Source organism: Mesocricetus auratus, unplaced genomic scaffold, assembly GCF_017639785.1.
Source record: "Mesocricetus auratus isolate SY011 unplaced genomic scaffold, BCM_Maur_2.0 Super-Scaffold_100008, whole genome shotgun sequence".
In the NCBI taxonomy this organism is placed as follows: domain Eukaryota; kingdom Metazoa; phylum Chordata; class Mammalia; order Rodentia; family Cricetidae; genus Mesocricetus; species Mesocricetus auratus.
In genome coordinates this window covers 65,622,946-65,643,202 of record NW_024429192.1, presented here as the reverse complement: position 1 = coordinate 65,643,202, position 20,257 = coordinate 65,622,946, and the positions used below count along the sequence as shown (strand labels likewise).

Here is a 20,257-nt window from a genome sequence, read left to right as displayed (position 1 = left end):
CAGGTTGAGAACCACTGCTGTGTAGGAATCTGGCACCTCTAGTCTCCATAACCACTTGCACTCACATGCATCCATCCACACATACAAAAATAAATAAATAAATAAACAAACAAACAAATAAATAAATAAATAAGGAAAAAGAGAACCAAATGGAGGAAAGAAACCAATAAAGGTAAAATACAACGATTTATATATGTGAAGATGCTGTAATGTTTATTTGCATAATAACTTAAAAACGTACTTTTTAAAAGCCACAGAAAGAAATATAAATAAAACCCAAAAATATTTCCTTCACTATTTTATTTCAAAGATTAAAGGAAGAATTCATACAAAAGTAGTTGATTTTACAAATATTACTGTTGCAATTCCCAGACATACAAGGTTCCACATGAAGAAAATTATTTCCATAAAACAGTGGTGTTTTTCTTAGAAAGTCAAGTCATTGGGAAATAGCAATGGAAACAGGAGGCGGCGTTGGTACTGGCCTACTAGGGCTTTAACCTCACCTTGGTGGCATTTAGCACACTGGGTACATGGACTGAGGAGGAACGCCCCTCACTGCTCCAGAAAAAGAAAACTGTACAGGGAATATAGCATCAGCACAGCCAGACGTGGAATTCACTGTAGACCACATCTGTCTGTGCCAGCTGTTGCCGGTCTGTGAACACTCGCCAAGAATAACAGCAGAGATTTTCACTTTATAGTAACTTTCATCCCGGGATCTCAGAAGAATGCATCAGTGTAGATTAGGGCTTCCAAGATCTATGCCAAGAGTGGGCACGCTTTACATCCAGAGTGTGCCACTGTTCTGAGGGAGCCTTCTGGAGCGGAAAGAGAAATAAAGCAGTTTTGAGTTGGACCTGCTTCTCTGATCTGAGTTTTCTTCTCATTTCCACCCTCTGTTTTTACATAACCTTGAACACCCAACTTCTCTCCTCAGCTCTCCTTTAAATCAGTCCATCAGTCAATCAGTTGGAGGACTCATCAACCAGCAGATGATCTCCAGTGTGCTGTGTTTCTGAAAAACCACAAAGCATGCCAAATCTAGAGTGGCCTCCTTAATTTCAGACAGGCCTTTCTTCTTACGGAGAGTAAGGTACTGCCACAGTATTTTATCCATCTTCCAGCCAGAACCAGCAGGAAATCTTACCATACTGGTTGTCAGGAGATGGCACTGAACTTGGGCTTTTAACTAAAAGCCTTTCTATGGTTTTTATTTTCTTCTATTCTGAGGTTTAGCATTGACCCTTGTATCTGACACTGATAAAGGAAATGGCTTTTGACAAGCAGTTTGATTGTGCTTAATTGTGAATGAATGGGCGTGTTTCTCAGAATTGGGACCTTTCCTTCTGTATCGAACCTGCGTGGATGCATTTTTTTCTCTTGCCTGTCATCTTTGTGCAGAAAAAGTAGTGTTTTATCTTAAGAAAGTTTTCATTGATATTACTTACTTTGTAATATATAACTAAACTCCTTAAGAATGAAGGGTTACTGGGGTGGACATAGATGCACTGGGCACTTTTGTTGTAAGCTTCAGTTTCTAGGATGCCCAGCCTGAATTAAATACCAAGTTCTTCACTTTCTATCAAGGTACTCATGCCTCGGTGATTGAGTTATTTAATGTGAAATATTTTTAACATTATCTGGTATCTGCTAAGTAATACACACACCTTGATTACGTTCAGTCTTCCGAGTTATAAGTCAGTAAACATGTAAATAAATCACTAATGCCTGTCTGCCTCCCAGGTCGCATGGAAGCATTCCTTTGGTAGGACTGGAGTTACATTGCATAGCGGGTTGATCAAAAATGGCAGTGCCCCTTGCCTTTAGATTCAGGCTCAGAGTGTCATCTTTCTTCCCCTACTACGGTGTTGACAAATGACACTAAGTCATTTATGTTCTCTCATCCACCTTCCTGCCACATTTGAAAGACATCCATAGCTCACATTTGACAAGTTGTGAGAACATTTAATGCAAATAATCATGAGCCACCGTTAAATACTAGCACGTGCCATGTATCATCAGTATACTACTCGTCATGGCTCTGGAATAGGGCAACTGTACCCTTTCCCAGCTTGCCCCTCATGCCAATTATACGTGAAGCCAGTGCCAAGTTTAACAAAAAAAGAGAAAGAAAACCCTGTGAAATGTATAGAGTAAGTTGCATACTTCCTATTGCTCTGCCTCCAAAACCCACACTTTCTCCATTACACCACAATCAGTGTTTCTGAAAGTAAAAGGGGCCACATTAGTCTCCAACCTCTGGTATAATTAGCATCATGCTTTAATCAGCAAGGTTGACTGTCTTGATTAACCTTTATGATAGATCATGTAAGTTTCATATTTCTAAATGAATATATAAAGATAGCTGTAAATCAGTGGAAAAACACTGAGCGAAGAAGGCAGGCTCATATTTAACTCCTGGCTCTGCCTCTCATGGGTGTGGTTCTATCTAAATCACTCCCCATAAGTCAGTTAACAAAACCACTGATTTATTTCTTCACAGTGAGTAAAGGAAGGTGGGGGGATAGGAAAGAGGATGGAAGGGAAAAGGCTTACCCTTTGACAGTAAAACTGGTGTTTGTGAGTGTTATACCAGGGCACTTGTAGACTCTGAAGGAGTGAAGAAATCCAAAGGAAATTTAATCTTCCAGTGATTTATCACTCCTGAATTCTATTGCTCCAAGTCCTAATTTAAGCCTCTAGCCCTCTTGTGATGTTTTGGCCACAGGGACAATTTCTGTCATCTTGAATCCATATTGTCCAACGATGTGTTTGCATACCATTCACACAGCCTGAAAACGTTGAAAGTGATAGTAAGTTTTCGCCCACCACAGGATACCATGGCTTATACAACCCATTTTACTTCCTGTGGACACACATTTATATTTTAAGCAACGAGTACATACTTGATGAAATAAATGCCATGTCCTGGATACCAATTGTTGGTTAGTAGATATCTAGAGCGTCTAGAACCGATACATTAAGCATCTCCACCACACTGATTGTAATCAGCTTTTTGCTTTGTTCCTTTGTTTTTCCTTCATATGCCTTGATTTCTTGATTGAATTCTAAATGGTTGAACTAGATGTATCACAATCATTTGGAAAATTGCCTTAACACCAAATTAGTCACTAAAATGTGTGGGAAGTTTAACACAGACTTAGAGGGTGCAGTTTCCTTTACTGCATAGATACCTTAGAAATCGGACTTTTGATTCGTTCCTCATTTTGTCTATCCAGATATCTACCCCCCCAACATGATGAGCTTCTTTGATTTGCTTTTCATCTGTCAAACAAAAGTAAATTTCCTGTTATTCACTCTTAAGCCTATCTCCCTGCAGTTCCAGATATCCAATGTGATAATCTATCAGCGGGCACACTTGTGTGTGTAGAAGGTGGCATTGCCACAGAACAAAGAATTAGCCCTTTCTTTGCCTCCCAGGTGCCTTGGATTGCTGAACAAGACACCCCTCTGACTCAGATGAAAACTGGCTTGTGTGAGGTGAAATGTGGGGAGTTAACCATTTGTTTGCTGGTTTGCATTTCCCACGAAAAACTCAAAAACAGAAATTTACCTCAGCCATGGAAAGTGATGTGCCAAGCACCATATTTGCATATTAAAACTGAAAACGGATTTGCATGTTATTTCAGTGTCGTGTGTGTCACGTTCAGGCATCTGTCAATCCCACTAGCTAGAAACAGCTTGTGCAGTGAGAAAGTGTTTCTGTGCATAGAAGACCGAGAAGTTTAGGCCTTTCATTTTTTCCAACCTGTCCACTCTCTGAATTCCCCTGCTCTCCTGATTTCATACTGAAAATACTAAAGAAGAAACTTAGAATCTCATGTTTTGAAAAGTATATTTGTTATTTTCTAAAAGGCATTCATTTACCACATTCTATTTAGACACTTTAAAAGTGTTTTTAAATAAACTACTTACAGTCCATCCTGCCAACTTTGCTGGACTTCATCTAGTATCTTTTTTTTTATTTTATGTTCACAGTCATTTTGGCATCTATGCTATACACTGTTTTAGCATGCTCTGAAAATTATAATAGTAAGAAACATAAGTAATCTGAGTTCTTTATAAAATGGCTGGGGAAACATGGTTTTTCAACAGACAATGAGTTAGAAACAAGGTCAAGGCTACAGATCAGGTAAGAGGCGCACTATTAAAAGTGTGGTCACTTGCCTGGCCCAGTGGTGCACATCTGTAATGCCTGCACTTGGGAGATGGAGGGAGGAGGATGCAGAGTTGAAGGCAAGCCTCACTTCATGACAAGTTCAATGCCGGCCTAGATCATATGTGACCACTGTTTCCATAAATAAATAATAATAAACTTCCATCACCATCCAACTACCCCACCACCACCCAATGGAGCAACACATGAAACGTTTCTTCCCAACAAAGGAGCAAATCGCTACTGCATTTTTCCAGGCAACTAAATTAAGATGAAACTTTTCCCTCTAGGAAACCACTGCCACCTAGGTAAGGCATAGCAAAGATATAGTTTAATTTGAAAATACAACTACAGACAGTTTGTTCCATTCAACAAACTTTCATGCCATCCATCTTCGTGAGGAAAAAAACAAACAAAGGGAGTGGTATCCTGCATTTCTCTGCCTTTGTTAATGGCAAATCTGTTATGCATAATGTTCGTAAAGAATAAATGGTAGGCCAGATATAGCAGGTAGATTTTAGCCATCACAGTATTGTAGAAATAGCTTCTGTTAGCCTCCTGCAGATCAAATTGAGAGGGATCCTCTCACTCTAGAGTCAGCTTGCTTTCTCTTCAGGAATGGCCCTGGGAGGGTCAACAAAGGGAGCAGTAAGGTCTTTGCAGGGCCGTAGCTTCACTCTCCCACTGCCAATTGAAGTGCCTACCTGTTTTCCCCAACTCTTGTCTACTGGGTGGTGCAGCATCACTATTTGTGGCTAGTGTGCCCGGAATTCATCCAGGCAGAAAAGTGAGAGGAAGGCTACTCCATTCTCCATCTAACATGAGCCTTACATCACTGTTCCATGTCTCAGTGTCAGCAGTTTGGAGGACCAACAAAGCATACAGTTTTGGGAAACTTATGGTAAAAAGTACTCATGATTATTATGTAAATTGCTAAAACAGTATGTGAAAATCAGGACTACCACACTGATAGAAAGGAGGTGGGGTACTGGGAAACCACCAACACACATTCCACTTCCTTAAGAACTTCACCCTTAAGCTCTACATTTCTTCTCCAGTAACTGTAACAGCCATATTTAGTAGTATACAGGGCTTCCTTGTATGAATTAGATCAATTACTCTTCTGCTTTATACATGAGAAAATCAGAAATAGAAAAGCAAAATACTAAGGGACCTTAAAAGATATCAGAACGCAAAGTTAGTGAGCCTAGGCACTCTTGACATGGAGACTCCCTGTGGGGAATGGGAGCCATGTTGGCTCTGTTAGAGCATCCTAAAACCTTGGTGTGCTATTACTGCAGGTTCCTTGTGGATGCCCAGCCTTTCTCTTGGTTGTAGTAGCTTTTCAACAAGCCCATCTTGCTGAAACACAGGGTCTTCAGTCCTCTCCTATGAAGACTTTGGCGTATGAACTGTGGTTTAGAGACAGTAACACTTGGCATGGGGACAAGAATATGACAAAGTAGAGGTTATGGGTTCTCACTGGGGATGGTCAGGCAGGTCTCCCTTCCTACCACTAGGCTTCTCCATGACCCATTGCGGTTAGCTGTTATAACCTAAAACAGTTATCCCAGCATATCTTCTGTCCTTGGCCAGAGAAGGTACTTCTTCCCTTTACACAGTGAGGCATTAAGAGTCTAGTGGGACATTCAGTAAGAATCCAGAAGTAAAAGCAGCTACAGGAAATTGCAAAGTGCAAACTTGACACAGCTAAATGGTGATGGGGGGGCAGCTATCAGAAATATATATATTTTTTCTGGCAGGCTTTCAGCTCTAAAATGGGACTAATTCTACCTTCTGAAAAGAAGATAATTTCAATGTTTCTTTTTTACAAGAACACATAATTGAAGTCATTTTCCTTCTAAGAGAAGGAACCTCTTGTACATCATTACAAATGGACAAGAAAAATGAGCGTCTCTGCTACCCAAAATGATAGAGTATTCATTATCGTGGAATCTTTCAGAAGATTTTGGCTGCTTTTTCCCGGTGTTTTATTTCCCCGGGTAGTGCTTTTCCGGGAAGATTCAGACTCGCAGTGAGTTCAAGTAGGTAGTACTTAGATAAGAAATCGACAGCAGGTAAGGGTACCGGAGGAAAATGACCCGAAGCAAGGTCGTTGTCAGTCACTTGAGGAGCTGAAGCAATGATGGTTATGGAGTGACCACTTTGCAACATGGATGCTTAGAGCGTTGAGCTACACTGCCAGAAGGAAGATTCATTGAAGGCAGTGGGCACTGGCCTGAGAACCTCCACCATCTGCATCTTAGTGAGGGCTCTTTATCACGCGTCCTCTTTCCTCAGAGAAGATACTGGGGCTGTGGTTGCTTGTACCTATAATCTACCACTTTTGAGGCCAAGACAGTAGGGCAATGGTGTTGAGGTCAGTTTGAGCTGCATAGCAAGGTTCAGGTCAGCCTGTCTACATAGCAAACTCTGTCACTGCCACCCTCCCCCCAAAAATGGGTGTTGGTGGAAACTTTCCCTCTCTACCCAAGGAAAGGGCATGGGGGATAAAGTGGTTAACTTTCATAGCTTCTTGATTTCGTAACCCAAGTGTAGTGAAAGTTCAGTAGGCTGCAGAAGCCCTGCTCGCTGCCCGCTGCTTACTCAGACTCAGAACCCTGAATGAAGTACAGATGCTTCCGAGGGTGCTGACAAGTGGTTTGCGTCCTCCTATGATGGAAACCTCTGTGTTAATGAGGTTTCCACTGACTCAGTGTGCGTTTATTTTTACAGACTACGGAATATCTCTAAATACAAAGATAAGTGATTTCACTCTCAAAGATGACAGTGACACACACTATGTTATAGTCACAAACCCACGATGGAGGAAAACCAAGGACTCTTTGAGAATGTTATTTTACAGATGCAGAAACTAAGTCCCCAGAGATGAAAATAAGTCCATAAAGGTGTTTAGTGTTGAGTTAAAGACAGAAAGATAGTAAAGAGGCTCCAAATAAATAGTCAGTTTTTAACTTCTATCCTGTGTAAGAACACATAAAGCACTCCAAGCATAATGAGATGTTACATGACTATGATGGGTGGAAGTTGCTGTTTGTCTTATTAATATGGTGAAATTCCATTGTTCAGCAAGGATTCTGTCCATTTGTATTTCCTTTGGAGAAGCCATCTCTAGTTATTACACAGCAGCACCCATGACACTAAGGAAAAACTTAGACTTGTATATAACTGCACATTTGGCATCATATTGTCTCTCTTCTAATGCCAGTTACCTGGGCAACAGTTTAGTAATATGGACCAGAACATGTCGATATTTGGAACTTTTATCTGAGAAAAATATATTTTAGTTAAAGGAAATACACAACTGCAAAAATAGAATAACACCACTCGGTTTCCCATGACTTTCAGCCGTGGTCTTTGAAGGTTATCACTTTCCATTTTCCCTCTTGTAATAGTGTGAATCTGCTCAGCCTGTAGGACAGAGGCCTCTACTTTGTCCATTAAGTAAGGGACTAAGCCTCAACCCTCTTGTGCCTCTCATGGCAACTTCTAACTGAAAGAGGGAATCAGCAGGGTTTCCTGTGTGCCCAGAGACAAAGAAATCAATAGTTAACCACACAAGTAAATATCAAAGACCTTTAAAATTGTATGTTACTAAATTGCCTAGAAATACTCTCATGTCTGCATTTATTTTTAGTATTTACGCACATAGGTGTCTGTGCATATGTGTGTGCACATTCAAGTATGTATGTGCACATGGGTGTAGAGACCAGAGTAAAACCTTATATGTCCTTACTCAAGATTTACCTATCTTGTTTTGCGTTTGTTCTTTTTTTAATTAGTATTATTGCTAATACTAGACACAGGGCAGAGGCCAACTAATGGGTACGGTTGTCCCTTCCACCATGTGGGTGCCGGAAATACGTTCTGAGAGAGGAGCAGGCTTGGGAACAGGTACCTTTATGCCCTGAACCACCTTGGTCGGTTTTGTTTTGTTTTACATTTATTTATTTGGAGAAGGGTGCCATGGTGCTCATGTGGGGGTCAAAGGATAACTTGTGGGTGTCCTTTTTCTCTCCTTCTACCATGTGGATCTTAGGGCTGGAACTCAAGATTTGTAGCAAGTACCTTTACCTTCTGAGCCCTAGTTTTTGTTTGTTTGTTTGTTTTCTGTTGTTGTTGTTGTTGTTTTAATCTAGTCTGCAACTGGCCAAGTAGGCCTGGCTCTGCCTTCCCAACCCAGAGATTACACACATTACATGATAGACATTTTTTAAACATAGATCCAGTAAATTGAATTAAAATCATCAGGGTTGCAAGTCAAGTTGAGCTGTGCCTCCAGCCCTGAATGCATTTTTAAATGTTTGTGGTTTTAAAAGTTCTGATGTATTCATAACTTTAACAAAGGTAACCAACCACTTGAAATGTCCTAATAATTTTCTCTTGCCTAAAATGAAGACTTAGCATTGGTTGCTCTCTTCATTCTAGCTCTTTCCTCCTCTAAATTTTGCCATTTATTCCATGTACATTATTCTTGTGCTCCCTCCATCTCTCCCTTCCTTCCTCTCTTATGAAATCCAATTTATCCTGCAAGAACAAAAGCTCATACTTCCCAGCAGCCTTCTCTTGGCACACTAGAACACCGGAATCATACCTACATCTTACTGTTTACACATTTTTGTGATTGTCTACTTTGCATCTTTTCATCTACAACTCCTAAATCGTCAGAGTAGAAACTATTAATTTGTCTGAGATGATATTTGCAGTCCTTGGCACTTTTGGTTAAGTAAAGTTTGGAACATGACCCGTTGACAACTTGCCCATGTTGCTTAGGATGCTCTTATGCTGTCTAAGTGATGCAGACCCCACAAAGAACATGCATACTGGTGATTAATGTGATTATTTAAAACAACATCCTTTTTTTTCAGAAAAATGCAAGCTTTGTTTTTATTTACTAAGCAGTAATCTTTGACTCACACACATAGAAATCTTGACTTATATAAGAATAAATAGATATAAATTTAAATAACCACCAAATAATACATCTCCAAGGGCTTTAAGACACTAGGGGGGACCCAGAGAGGCATTGCCACATAGGAAATAAATGTCCAACTCAGAAGTGGTCCACCACAGGCTTGCTCACTTACCCACTTGACCTCCATTTTCTCATCCGTAAAGCAGGTTTGCATGACATACACGGCCATCCTCTAAGCATCACAGATTGCTTCTATGTGAAGCAGGCACCTTGGAAAGGGTCAATCATTGGAACATGGGGATTACACTTCAGGATGAAGAACCCAAACACCACTAGAAGTCCTCCCATCCCAGTGACCTTTCACACATTTGAAATTATCTGTTCTTACCCTAAACTGCCATGAATTGCTCATTTGGAAATAAACTAGACACAATTTGTTCATTTTCCTTAAGATATCTTGAGCCCTCATCTGTATTGGAAGGAAGAAATTACAGGGATAACTGTCTGTCAGTGAAGAGTAAAATACAAAATTTCTTACAGGATTGAACTCAGTGTCATAGGCTATCCTCCCTGGGGTGAAAACCCAACCCTTATCTAAAGGATCTATGTTTCCAGCATTCATTCCAGAGACGTTCCTCATTCTACACTGGATGGGGCGTAGCTAGCAGAGTCATGTTGACAAAATTCAAAGTACTCTGAAATCATCTAGGTCCTTCCTCATAAGACATAGCTCTCCATTAACAGTGCAGGTGTGCTCTCCAACTTAACTGTGGTCTACTTGCAATCTTTCAGCTTTATATTTTGTAACATAAAGTAATAACCGTTCCATAGAAATTACACAAATCTGAGGGTTTTCTTTTTTTTCTTCCCAAGCTAATGACATTTAGTAGGATATTCTCTCAGGATGCTGCAGAGTGGCAATGGGCTACAACTCCCACTGGGCCACATGTCACATGACAAACAGCCAATGCTGATAGCATATTGTTGTGCTGTGATGACCACTATGTGAGGTGCATCAAAGGCTTCTTTGGTTTATAATGTTTTCAATTTACGGTGAGTTTACAGGGACATATCAGTGTGCTAAGTCTGATAACATCAAATACAAAAAATGGAATTTTAATGTAAAGAGCCCTTCTAAATTTGGCAAGCAAAACAGGCAAGAATATTTGAAGACTGGGAAGAATGATTCTTTTTAAAAACATCCGTGAAATACTGACAGTACTTTGAAATTAGTCTTTTGGAAATGTAAGTGCTAAGGGTAGACAATTCTGCCTTAGCTTTGTGGGAAATGGATTTAATTTCTTACCTCTTGTTTATTTAAAAAACAGATACATATTCTGAGACAATAATAAAGTGTGTCCTTTGGAAGCAGGGATATCATGTGCTCTTTAGTGACTGTTGAGGAAATTAAAGCAGCTAACATTAGTGCTATTAGCAAATGACAGTCAGTGATTTTCTAGTATCTCTCTGTTGGAAGCCATGGGCAATACATGCTTGGGGAAAAAGGTGTGTGAGTACAATTTGGGTTTAGATACCAGCATAGCCTGGACTCAGTCTCTCCTTTTATTGAACACCTGAAGGAAATCAATTGCTCCTGTTCTCATATCCGTTGTCTATTTTGTCACCTGAAGTAGGTAGCCCCTTCTTCACAGTGCTTCTCATAATGACTGAGGAGATCTGAACCTACCCTAAGTTCTTAGGCTTGCCAAAGAACTCCAAATCAGATTGGCTCTCTGTCACCATTCTTAGAGTTATCCATGGTCTTAACTAATAAGGTCCTGCATTATCACAAGACTGCAACCAGTTGAAACTTCCTTTCTGTCCTCTTTACTCCAAATTTAAACAGGGTCATTTGAAGTTTTTCCAACTCATACAAATTTTCTTCTCAACTCTGACATTTTGCTACTCTTTCAATCCTCCACATGACATGGATTATTTAGAAACATATTCTAAGAATTTAAGAGTAACCAGCATATCTTTATCATTTGAAGTTACTGTGGTTAAAAAAAAGTCCCATTTCATGAATTTCAAAAGTAGCATTTACATAACATAAAATAAAGTCACCAGCTGTCTTACCCAGCCATGAACTCTGAACTTCAGTAATGAGTGGTTTGGCAAGATATGTCCATGGGATAGTAGTGGTATTAATGTTTTTGGGGTAAACAAGTGCTTTCCGGTTGGATTTCAGGTTCTCTTCACAGTACAAAGCAACAACCAGTACTATATATCTATACTGTGTAGGCTAATACATAAAATAATACTATAATTTTGCTCGATGGACATAGTATTAAACTTTCCTCTAAATCTACATCTTTCTACCCATAGATTACTACAGTTCTTGGACATGGTCAGTGACATTTCTTTCTGCAGTGGATAGTGGTTAGCACAAAATTCACAGCTGGTCAAAGTGTGGGAATAAATGACTATAGAGCAGTAGTTCTCAATCTGTGGGTCGCTACTCCACTGGGGGTTGAATGTCTTTTTCACAGGGGTCACATGTTAGATATCCTGCATATCAAATATTTACAATACAGTTTGCAAAATTACAGTTATGAAGTAACAACAAAACAATTTTATGATTGGGCTCACCACAGCATGAGGAACTGTATTAAAGGGTCACAGCATTAGGAAGGTTAAGACTACTGCTATAAGAGTATACAGCTGCAAACAGGACAACTATATTACTCACTTTTCCAAGGCTCAGGGATCACTGTAGAAAAGAGGACAAAGAGATTGTAAGTGCCAGAGATAAGAAAGGACTAGAGAAAACAATGTCTTTTGAATTGGCAGGATGACCACACTCATGAACTCAGCAGCTATGGTTGCTGCAAAACTCAAGTCAGTCAACATTATAGCATAGTATGGGATGGAGCTCATGAGCCCCACCTCCTAATTGAGGAACTATGGACAACGTGGTTTCTGCTGAAGAAGATTCAGAGATGTGGCTCCTGGACAGTCAGCCACACTCCAGTGGATGGTCTCATACCAGTGAGTGACCGTATGGACAGCTCACACCACATTCATAGGCCCTAGATGAAAACCTCTCCTCCTCCTCTGCTAAACAGACATAGAATTTAACCAACTCCTAATGACTTACAGCCTTAGATTGATGCTTCTCTCCTCATCAGAGAAACTTCTGTTTTCAGTAGATGGCATTTAACATGGAGATTGACAATGGGCGGAAGTACAGAGAACAGACTGCGGGATACTCAGTCCTGAGTGGGACATCTGTACACACCCCTCCCCCCAAGATCAAGGGCTCACTGAGGGAGATGGCAAGGAAAGAGTGTAAGAGTAAAGAAGAGGTGGATGACTACAGAGAACCAATGTCTCTTTTGTACAGCAGGATGGTTGTGTATGTGAAGCCATGGTTTTAACAGTATACTTAAGATCTATGCAACCTCAAGCCAGACAGCATTCCAGCATGGAGAAGATAGGTGAACATGAAGTCCCACCTCTAAGCTAGCAGCTGCTTGGAGTGGATGGTTCTGATTTCTGTAACTGTGTAGCATCTGGCATGACACCCACACTGCTGTGGTAGACCACATATTCAAGGGTATATGGGCAGCACAAATTTACTTGGTGGTTTTAAAGAAAAGAGTATACAAAGTTGGATGGTTAAGGAAGCATGAGTGGATCTGGGGGGATTTAGAGTGGGGTAAATGGGATCAAAATATAATAAATTCTCAAACAACTAATAATTAGATAAAATAAGAATTATTGAATAAACTAAAAACTCCAATGATTCAATCATTTCTTTAAAGTACATAATAAACCCTTAGGGTAAAATAATGTCTGAAGTTGAGAAGTTGCTCTAGTTTTAGTGCTTAATGTTCACTGAATAAATGAACTAGTCTTGCATGGATTCCTGTCCTACTTCACTATAACTAGTGCTGTCCTGATCTTTTGGCATTTCATGTTAACTGTCTCAAAGAGAAGATCATGCAGCTGACAGAAGCCTGCCCATGTCTTTGACATCTCTAATGCAAATATTCTACCCGGGAATAAAATGGTAGAACAAGATTAGTGACCAATAAAAGTTTCTTGGGCTCTTTGCTTTCAGTATCGTCCCTACTACACACTTATGTATATTTCGGGAAATAGTATAGCTAAAAGGCTAACCCACTGTCAATGAAGTCTTACTAGTGTCGATGAGGCCTAGATTCTATGCTGTAGATATCACTCAAGCCAAACCCACATCAGGCATGATAACATCTGTAAAGAGAAGTGTATGTTACAGGATGCTATGTCTGATAACCCCTTGGGTAAAGTGAAGATGGTGGGAGAATGAATACCCAGCTTCCAGCATTGTAGGATTTACTCTTAACAGAGTCTGAAGACTGGGACTCTCACCCAACTATTCCAAGAGTCGTAAACACCAAGCAAGCACACACTCTGTCCTCCTCTCTTCCCATTGACAGTGACCAGTGCTGTCTTCATTTCTAAACTGTTAGTAACAGCGTTTTTATTTTTATAATTTCCTGATTAAAGATATGAGGCACTATTGACAAGGGAAAGTTGAAATGTGGGAAAGGGAAATGGAGTGAGCTTCCTTTCCTGTATATAGCATGACGCTCCTTTGCCTCTACCATCTGACCTCCCTTTCTTTGCACACTTTGGGACAATGATTATCTGTCTCACATACTTTCTTGCCTGATTTTCCCTTCTCTTACATGGCATTTCTGCAGTCTCACCTGCCTAATTGAACATTACTAGCCACCCATCCCCATTTAATGCCTGCCTGCTTATGGCATGGGGGCGTGGGGTGTTGCTAAGCTTCCTTAGCTGGAATAACATCCCTTTGCTTTCTGGATCCCAGGAACCAATAAGATTCACCTCATTTGCTATCTCAAATGTTATATTTGAATAGGAAAACACGATTTCCGGGAGCTTTTTATCATATCTGAGGTTTTTCCCGTAGGTACAAGAAGTCTTATTTACTTTTTTCTGCATCCTCTTCTAGGGAGCCTCCTTTAACTCCTGACAGTGCACTCTCTACTGAAGCTCTGTCTTCACTGATGCACCTGTAGACTATCCTCTAGGCTGTATAGTCTTTATTGCTCATCTTCCTAAGTAATGCACTTTGCTTATCTCTAACTGAAAAAATATATTCCTACTATTTGAAACACAGATTCTAAATGTGATAGACTCATCTAGAGAAGGGAAGTGGATAGGGTGTAATATCAAAGGTCAGACACTGAATAAGTAATAAATTTTAGTGCACAACATGTGTACAAATGGATCGACCTGTGCTGCTTCCTCCTTGGTTAAGCAGATTGCTGGGGTGGATGTTCAGACTATGATTAAATGGTTATGTGTTTTCTTCCAGGGTGGACACCCTGGGCCTATGGGGCCCCCCACTATCCCTGCATCATTCCGGCCAGAAGATGAGCTTGAGCACCTGACCAAGAAGATGCTGTATGACATGGAAAATCCCCCTGCTGATGAGTATTTTGGTGAGTGGGTCCTGGAGCTGACTTTCAAATTAAAGGCCTTGTTCCATTTTCCCTACTGAGGGATTTATTATCAACTGCACTGGTACAGTGTTCATGCTCATCACATGAGAGGTAGTGTGTATGCACATAGCACTGGGCAATTCTGAGTAGACCACCGTGAATAGGGAATACAGTGAGCTTATTCTAAAACCTCAGTGTGTCTTAGAGTTATTTGATATGCATAATCAAGACACACTTTGGACTTTTTTTGCATGAGGCAAAAGTATGGATCATCTTGTGTCCATGCAGGTCTAAATATTTATGAGTAAAACTTGGAATCTGATACTGCTTAACTGTATTCTGGAGTGTCACCATCACTGAATTCAGGCAGAAAATAATATCTCTCTTAGTCACTTCTTCCCTCTTCAAAACTGAGTAACTATGAACAGCTAATGGTATTCTTCCAAGTCCATGAGTATAGGTTAGAGGGACACGGCATTTGTGAGATGCCGTGAACTCATCTTGTCAAGGAACCTGTAGCGCAGAAGACATAAGACACATACACAGTGATTATGAGTGCATACAGGAAAAGGCAGGGGTCCTACGGATTCTGTGTGAACACTGGGAAGCACAGGAAGTCACCCTTGAACCTGAACCCTTTAAACCAATCTTAAATGAGATCGATTGCCATCCAATCTCATTTTCTAATGGCATTTTGTAAATTAATTCCAGGAAAATAAATTTAAAGCTGCAGCATATTAACAACTGGAAGACCAAGTTTTATTACTACATTTAAGAGATACTAAGTCACCACATTTAAGGTGATATAATAGTTTCTAAACATTCTTTCTCTACTTTGTGTTAGTCTCGTTGTGTGCTTTCTGAGTAGGTTATTGAAGGATGTGTAGAGAAATGTCACTTGGGTCACAGTAATGAATAAGGCTCCAAGGCAGAGAACCAGAGAGGCTTTTCCATCCTCAAATATTTCCTGTCTTCATGACTTCTCTTTAATGTCCTATTCTGAATGCACAGTGAAAGGAAAACTGAGGCCACTGGCCCAAGCTGGGAGTGTATGCAGTAGATGTGACTGGTATACAGAAAGCAAACACTTCCTGTACACAGATGTCACTGTATTTTAGCTAAAAGGATATGAGGTGGAAATAAAGAGCTCTGATTCTGGAGCCAGGGAGATGGTTCAGCTGGTGTTCTGGTTTGCTTTTCTGTTACTGTGATAAGTGGCACATGACCAAAAGCAACTTGGGGAGGAAATGGGGTATTTCATTTTGCAGGTTACAGTTCATCATTGAGGGAAGCCAGAGCAGGAACTTGAGGCAGGAACTATGGAGGAATGCTGCTTATTGGCTTGCTCCAAGATTGCAGCCACCTTTCTTATACAACTCAATCCTATCTGCCTAGAGATGAGAAATAGTGGGCTAAGCCCTCCTATGTCAATTAGCTGTAAAGAAAATTAACCATAGACACATTGGCCACAGATTGGCACCCAGGCTAATCTGATGGGAGACAATTCTTCAATGGTGACTCTTTCTTCACTGGTGTGTCAGGTTGACAATCAAGGTGACAGACATCAGATTCAGGTATAAGCCACCAAGCCTGGTAACCATTTAATCCCTAGAATTCATGTAGTGGAATGTAAACTGACTGCTACCCTCCTCCACAAGTATACTGTGACTCACACATCTCCCAGGCCCATTCTCTGCATTTACGATTGCTTTAAATGTTAAAAAATAATTTTTAAAAGAAATTTGATTCTGGTCCCTGCTGCGCCCCCTGACTGGCTAAGTGTTGCTAGCAGGTCCATCTATTCCATGAGCCCAGCTTTCCGCCTTGGTTATTCAAAGATTTGGAACAACTATTTCCTAGCATTTCTTCCAACACTAGCAAATTCACTCTAGAAACAGCATCAATCCAATGAAATAAAATGGCTAGGCTAAACATAAGATTATGGAAATTGGCACAAATGCATGGAAAATAATAAGACAGAAACAAGCAATGGTATCTGTTTATACCAGAATATAGTAAAACTTTATTGCTCTCTCATTGTAATAGGAGGAAGGTGTATGTTAGAATTCATATTAAACTGAAAAAAGTTAATGATGAAAAGTAAGCAATCCATAATTAAGATATATTAAAAGTAAAAAGCTAAATTCTAAGTGTATGTACCTCAGATATTGTGAAAAATTATCTGTAGTGATAAACTGAGCAACTATAGCAGCTGTATCAATGGGTGAATGTTACACACTCATAAAACACATAAAAATCATCTTAGAACTATCCTAACTTTATAGCATGCTAGCTTAGAAAACTTGAGCTATTCCCTAAGCCATCTCTGGTGCTGTTTCATGTACAGCATGCAAACAATAGCTATCTTATACTGTGATTGTGAGGAATGCATGAAAAATTTATAGAATGCACTCAGCCAAGTTCTTGGCATGTAGCATATGTTCAATATTCAGTGTTCACCAAAGCTCCAGAGATGTGCAGCTTATTTAAGAAAATAAGATATCTCTATTAAAAATCCATCAATAACACTTGATTTAAATTTAAGTTCCAGCAACAGCAAAAGGTGTATCACCAACAGTCAAAGTAATCATTGCCAAGTGGAGGTTGCTAGCCATGAGAGATAACCGGGGAAGGTCTTAGTTTTACTGAGTGTTTATGAGATGGCAGTACTATTTAATGAACTTCAGAAATTAACTTATTTCGTCCTTATGGAACAATGTAATCCTATGATGTAGATGTCACAGTCCTGTTCCCATTAGAGAATTAGTGTCCAGGAATGTTAAGTGTCTTGCCCGATATCAACAAACAATGGGCTGCAGAACTGGGTTTATAGCTGAGCACCAAACCTATATCCTTGAACACCGTGCCCTCTGATGGAGGGAGTTAGATGGTAAATTCAGGGAGGGTTTAGTGGTGAGATTGCCTTTGGAGAGATGGGCAGTGAAGGATGAGGACTCTCTTTTAAATAGATAAACAAATTGTAAATGGTGCCAAGAATGTTGAGAGATAATGTACTTTATGTGGAAAGCCTGAATGGCTCTGTGCAGGCCAGTCTGGTAGTGTTTGCCCTAGGCACGGGTTTTCCCTTTGAAAGTGCTTATGTGCTAGAGGAGCCTATGAAAAATTACCGTGTGTTATTGCAACAAGAGCACAAAATGATGTGTGGTTTAATGCGCATTCAGCCACCATTCTGAGAAATTTCAGGAAAAGAAGCAATTTCTAAGGGAAGCAATAGAAAGGTAATTATGGAGTCATTAAACTTTGGGTGAGTCTTCACAGTGAGTTTAATTAAACTTTGAAACTAGGAAGATCCTAGAGCAGTGGGACGGTATTTGATGAGGAAACTTGTGACATAAAAGGGGGAAATGGTGGAATAGAAGGCCCCATGTGGAGGTGACAAATATCAGGCATCGGGTTGGAGGTGTCAGTTGAGGCAAGTCTTTAAAGGGTCTCTAAGCCCTGGCTGAAGCCTTTGGACTTCGCCTTCTCTAATGAGTTGCATGTTGAGATCTAATACCATGGGGATTGTTCCATGGAAAGTGCTCACAAGCATAGCCTCAGAGCATAGTTCAAATACCACCTTGGCTTGTGTTGCTCAGCAACATAAAGTTAGGAGTGAAAGTACTTGTTGCAAACCTGCCTTGACCATCCCACTCTTTAGACACATCCCATTACCTCCTCTGCTGCAGAGAAGCTGTGCCATCAATGGGCACAGACAGGAGAAGTCCGGGGATTTCAGCACAGATGTCAGCACAATGGTACTATGGAGGCGAAAGATAGGGTCTATATACCCGCCTGAAGATGGAAGAGGAAAGATGAAATAGCACTGTTGGCCAACAGAGGTAGACAAAATTCTCTCTTGCTCTCTATCCAGAAAGAGTTGAGAGGACCAGAGGAAGTTGGAGATTGGAGAAAATTCAGTTAACACTCGTATTAGCTACAAGGATGCAAGCTTTGGCTCAACATCTTCTCCCTTGGACTTATCTGTCTTGGTGGAAAAGTTTGCAGGGAGCCTTAACTCCAGTGTTGGATGCTTAGAGTGACCAAGGGGTAAAGTAGTAGAAATCATTCTAACATGAAGAATTCTACACTTAGAGAGCTTTAAAATTAGGTACAAAATGACAGAGGGCGAATTGTCAAAAAACTGAGCAGCTAGCATGACTACTGAGCAGCCCAGGGCTTAAGCTTTTCAAGTCATTTTCAAGGAAAAGTTGAGCTATAGACAACCTTAGAGTGGCTTCAGAAGTTATCTGAGAATTTTCTATGTTGACTGAGATCACAGACTCCAAGGAGTCTGTTTTCATCCAGCTTGAAAGGAAATGCAGGCCTGGCATTGGTGGCACGCGCCTTTAATCCCAGCACTTGGGAGGCAGAGGCAGGTGGATCTCTATGAGCTCGAGACCAGCCTGGTCTACAAGAGCCAGTTCCAGGACAGTCTCCAAAGCCACAGAGAAACTCTGTCTCAAAAAACCAGAAAAAAAAGAAAGGAAATGTAATTACCTGTGAGACAATTCGTGAGGAAGGGGAGGGGGCAGGCCAGGGAGGAAGGGGGGAGGGAGAGGGGGAGAGAATATAACTGTAGCACCATTCCAAATGGCAGTTTTCTGACAGAGCTTCTCCTAGGACTGAAGAGAAAACTATTGGATGCAGCATCTCTGAAAAGTAGATGTCTTACTATATCTGAGAGTGGGCTGAAAATATCTGAACATGTATTTTTAAGCATGCAATATAATTATTTTGGTATTGTCTATATGATGTTCTTTACAAAAAAACTGATGTGTGTGAATTTCAAAATTGTTTCCTAGGCTATTTGAAGAATCACAAGGTAAACTGTTATCCAAGAGAATTTTGTACTTAGCTCTGAGGATTGCTAGTGGAAGATATTGAGAAGTTTTGCATGAAAACGGGATTTTTATTGATTGGAACCAGGCTTTGCTTTCCTTCCAAAGGATGCTTGGACAAAAGTGGAAGGCATTTTAGGCCAATGTTAACCCCCCGAAGAAGAATGATGGGACTGTAGTGATGTCACCTGCTCTCCTGCAGTGACATCACCTGCTCATCACACTTAGTGACAAACATCTTCTCAACTGAGATCAAATTGGAAGTCCAATGATAATCATGAACCAAAACAGCTCTAGAACAGAGGTTCAGTTCCTCCCTGTGCTAACTGGGTCACTCAGTAAGTGAGCATATTCACAAATTTGCCTGAGATGCTCACGACACAATGGTTTAGGTACATTTGAAATTTTGGAAGAAAGAAACCCTGGGGCCCAGCCTGATAACCGCTGAAAAAATAGTAACCTGGGAAATGTACTTGGCCAATAGTAATACAGGCTTTGGGTGGGAGAGTTGGAAATGAAATCCTTGAAAAAGGTGAAAAATCATCTCTGATATTAAAGTTGGTGATACACATATATGCTGATGGTGACTATATCTTTTATCCAATGTCCAAATCTGACATTATGTGACTTAGTTATCTAAAGTCATCCTGAGTAGATGATTAAATTCCAGAACTTGGGAGGCAGATGGAGGCAAATCTCTTTATGTTCGAGGTCAGCCTGGTCTACAGAGTGAGTTCCATGTCAGTGGGGCTACACAGTGAAACTCCTTCTCAGGGGAAAAAAGTGTGTGTGTGTGTGTGTGTGTGTGTGTGTGTGTGTGTGTGTGTGTGTGAGTGAGAGAGAG

The 20,257-nt window shown here is 40.4% G+C and overlaps 1 protein-coding gene across 3 annotated transcripts in view; it reads left to right on the top strand.

Annotated features, from left to right (window-relative positions):
• LOC101828273 (LIM domain containing preferred translocation partner in lipoma) overlaps positions 1 to 20,257 on the top strand; it is a 583,098-nt gene that overhangs the window by 419,038 nt on the left and 143,803 nt on the right. For all 3 annotated transcript variants that reach the window (XM_040751025.1, XM_040751024.1, XM_040751023.1), the window contains one exon: positions 14,446 to 14,572. In XM_040751025.1, coding sequence (XP_040606959.1) covers positions 14,446 to 14,572 — 127 coding nt within the window. The remainder of the gene's footprint in view (positions 1 to 14,445; positions 14,573 to 20,257) is intronic.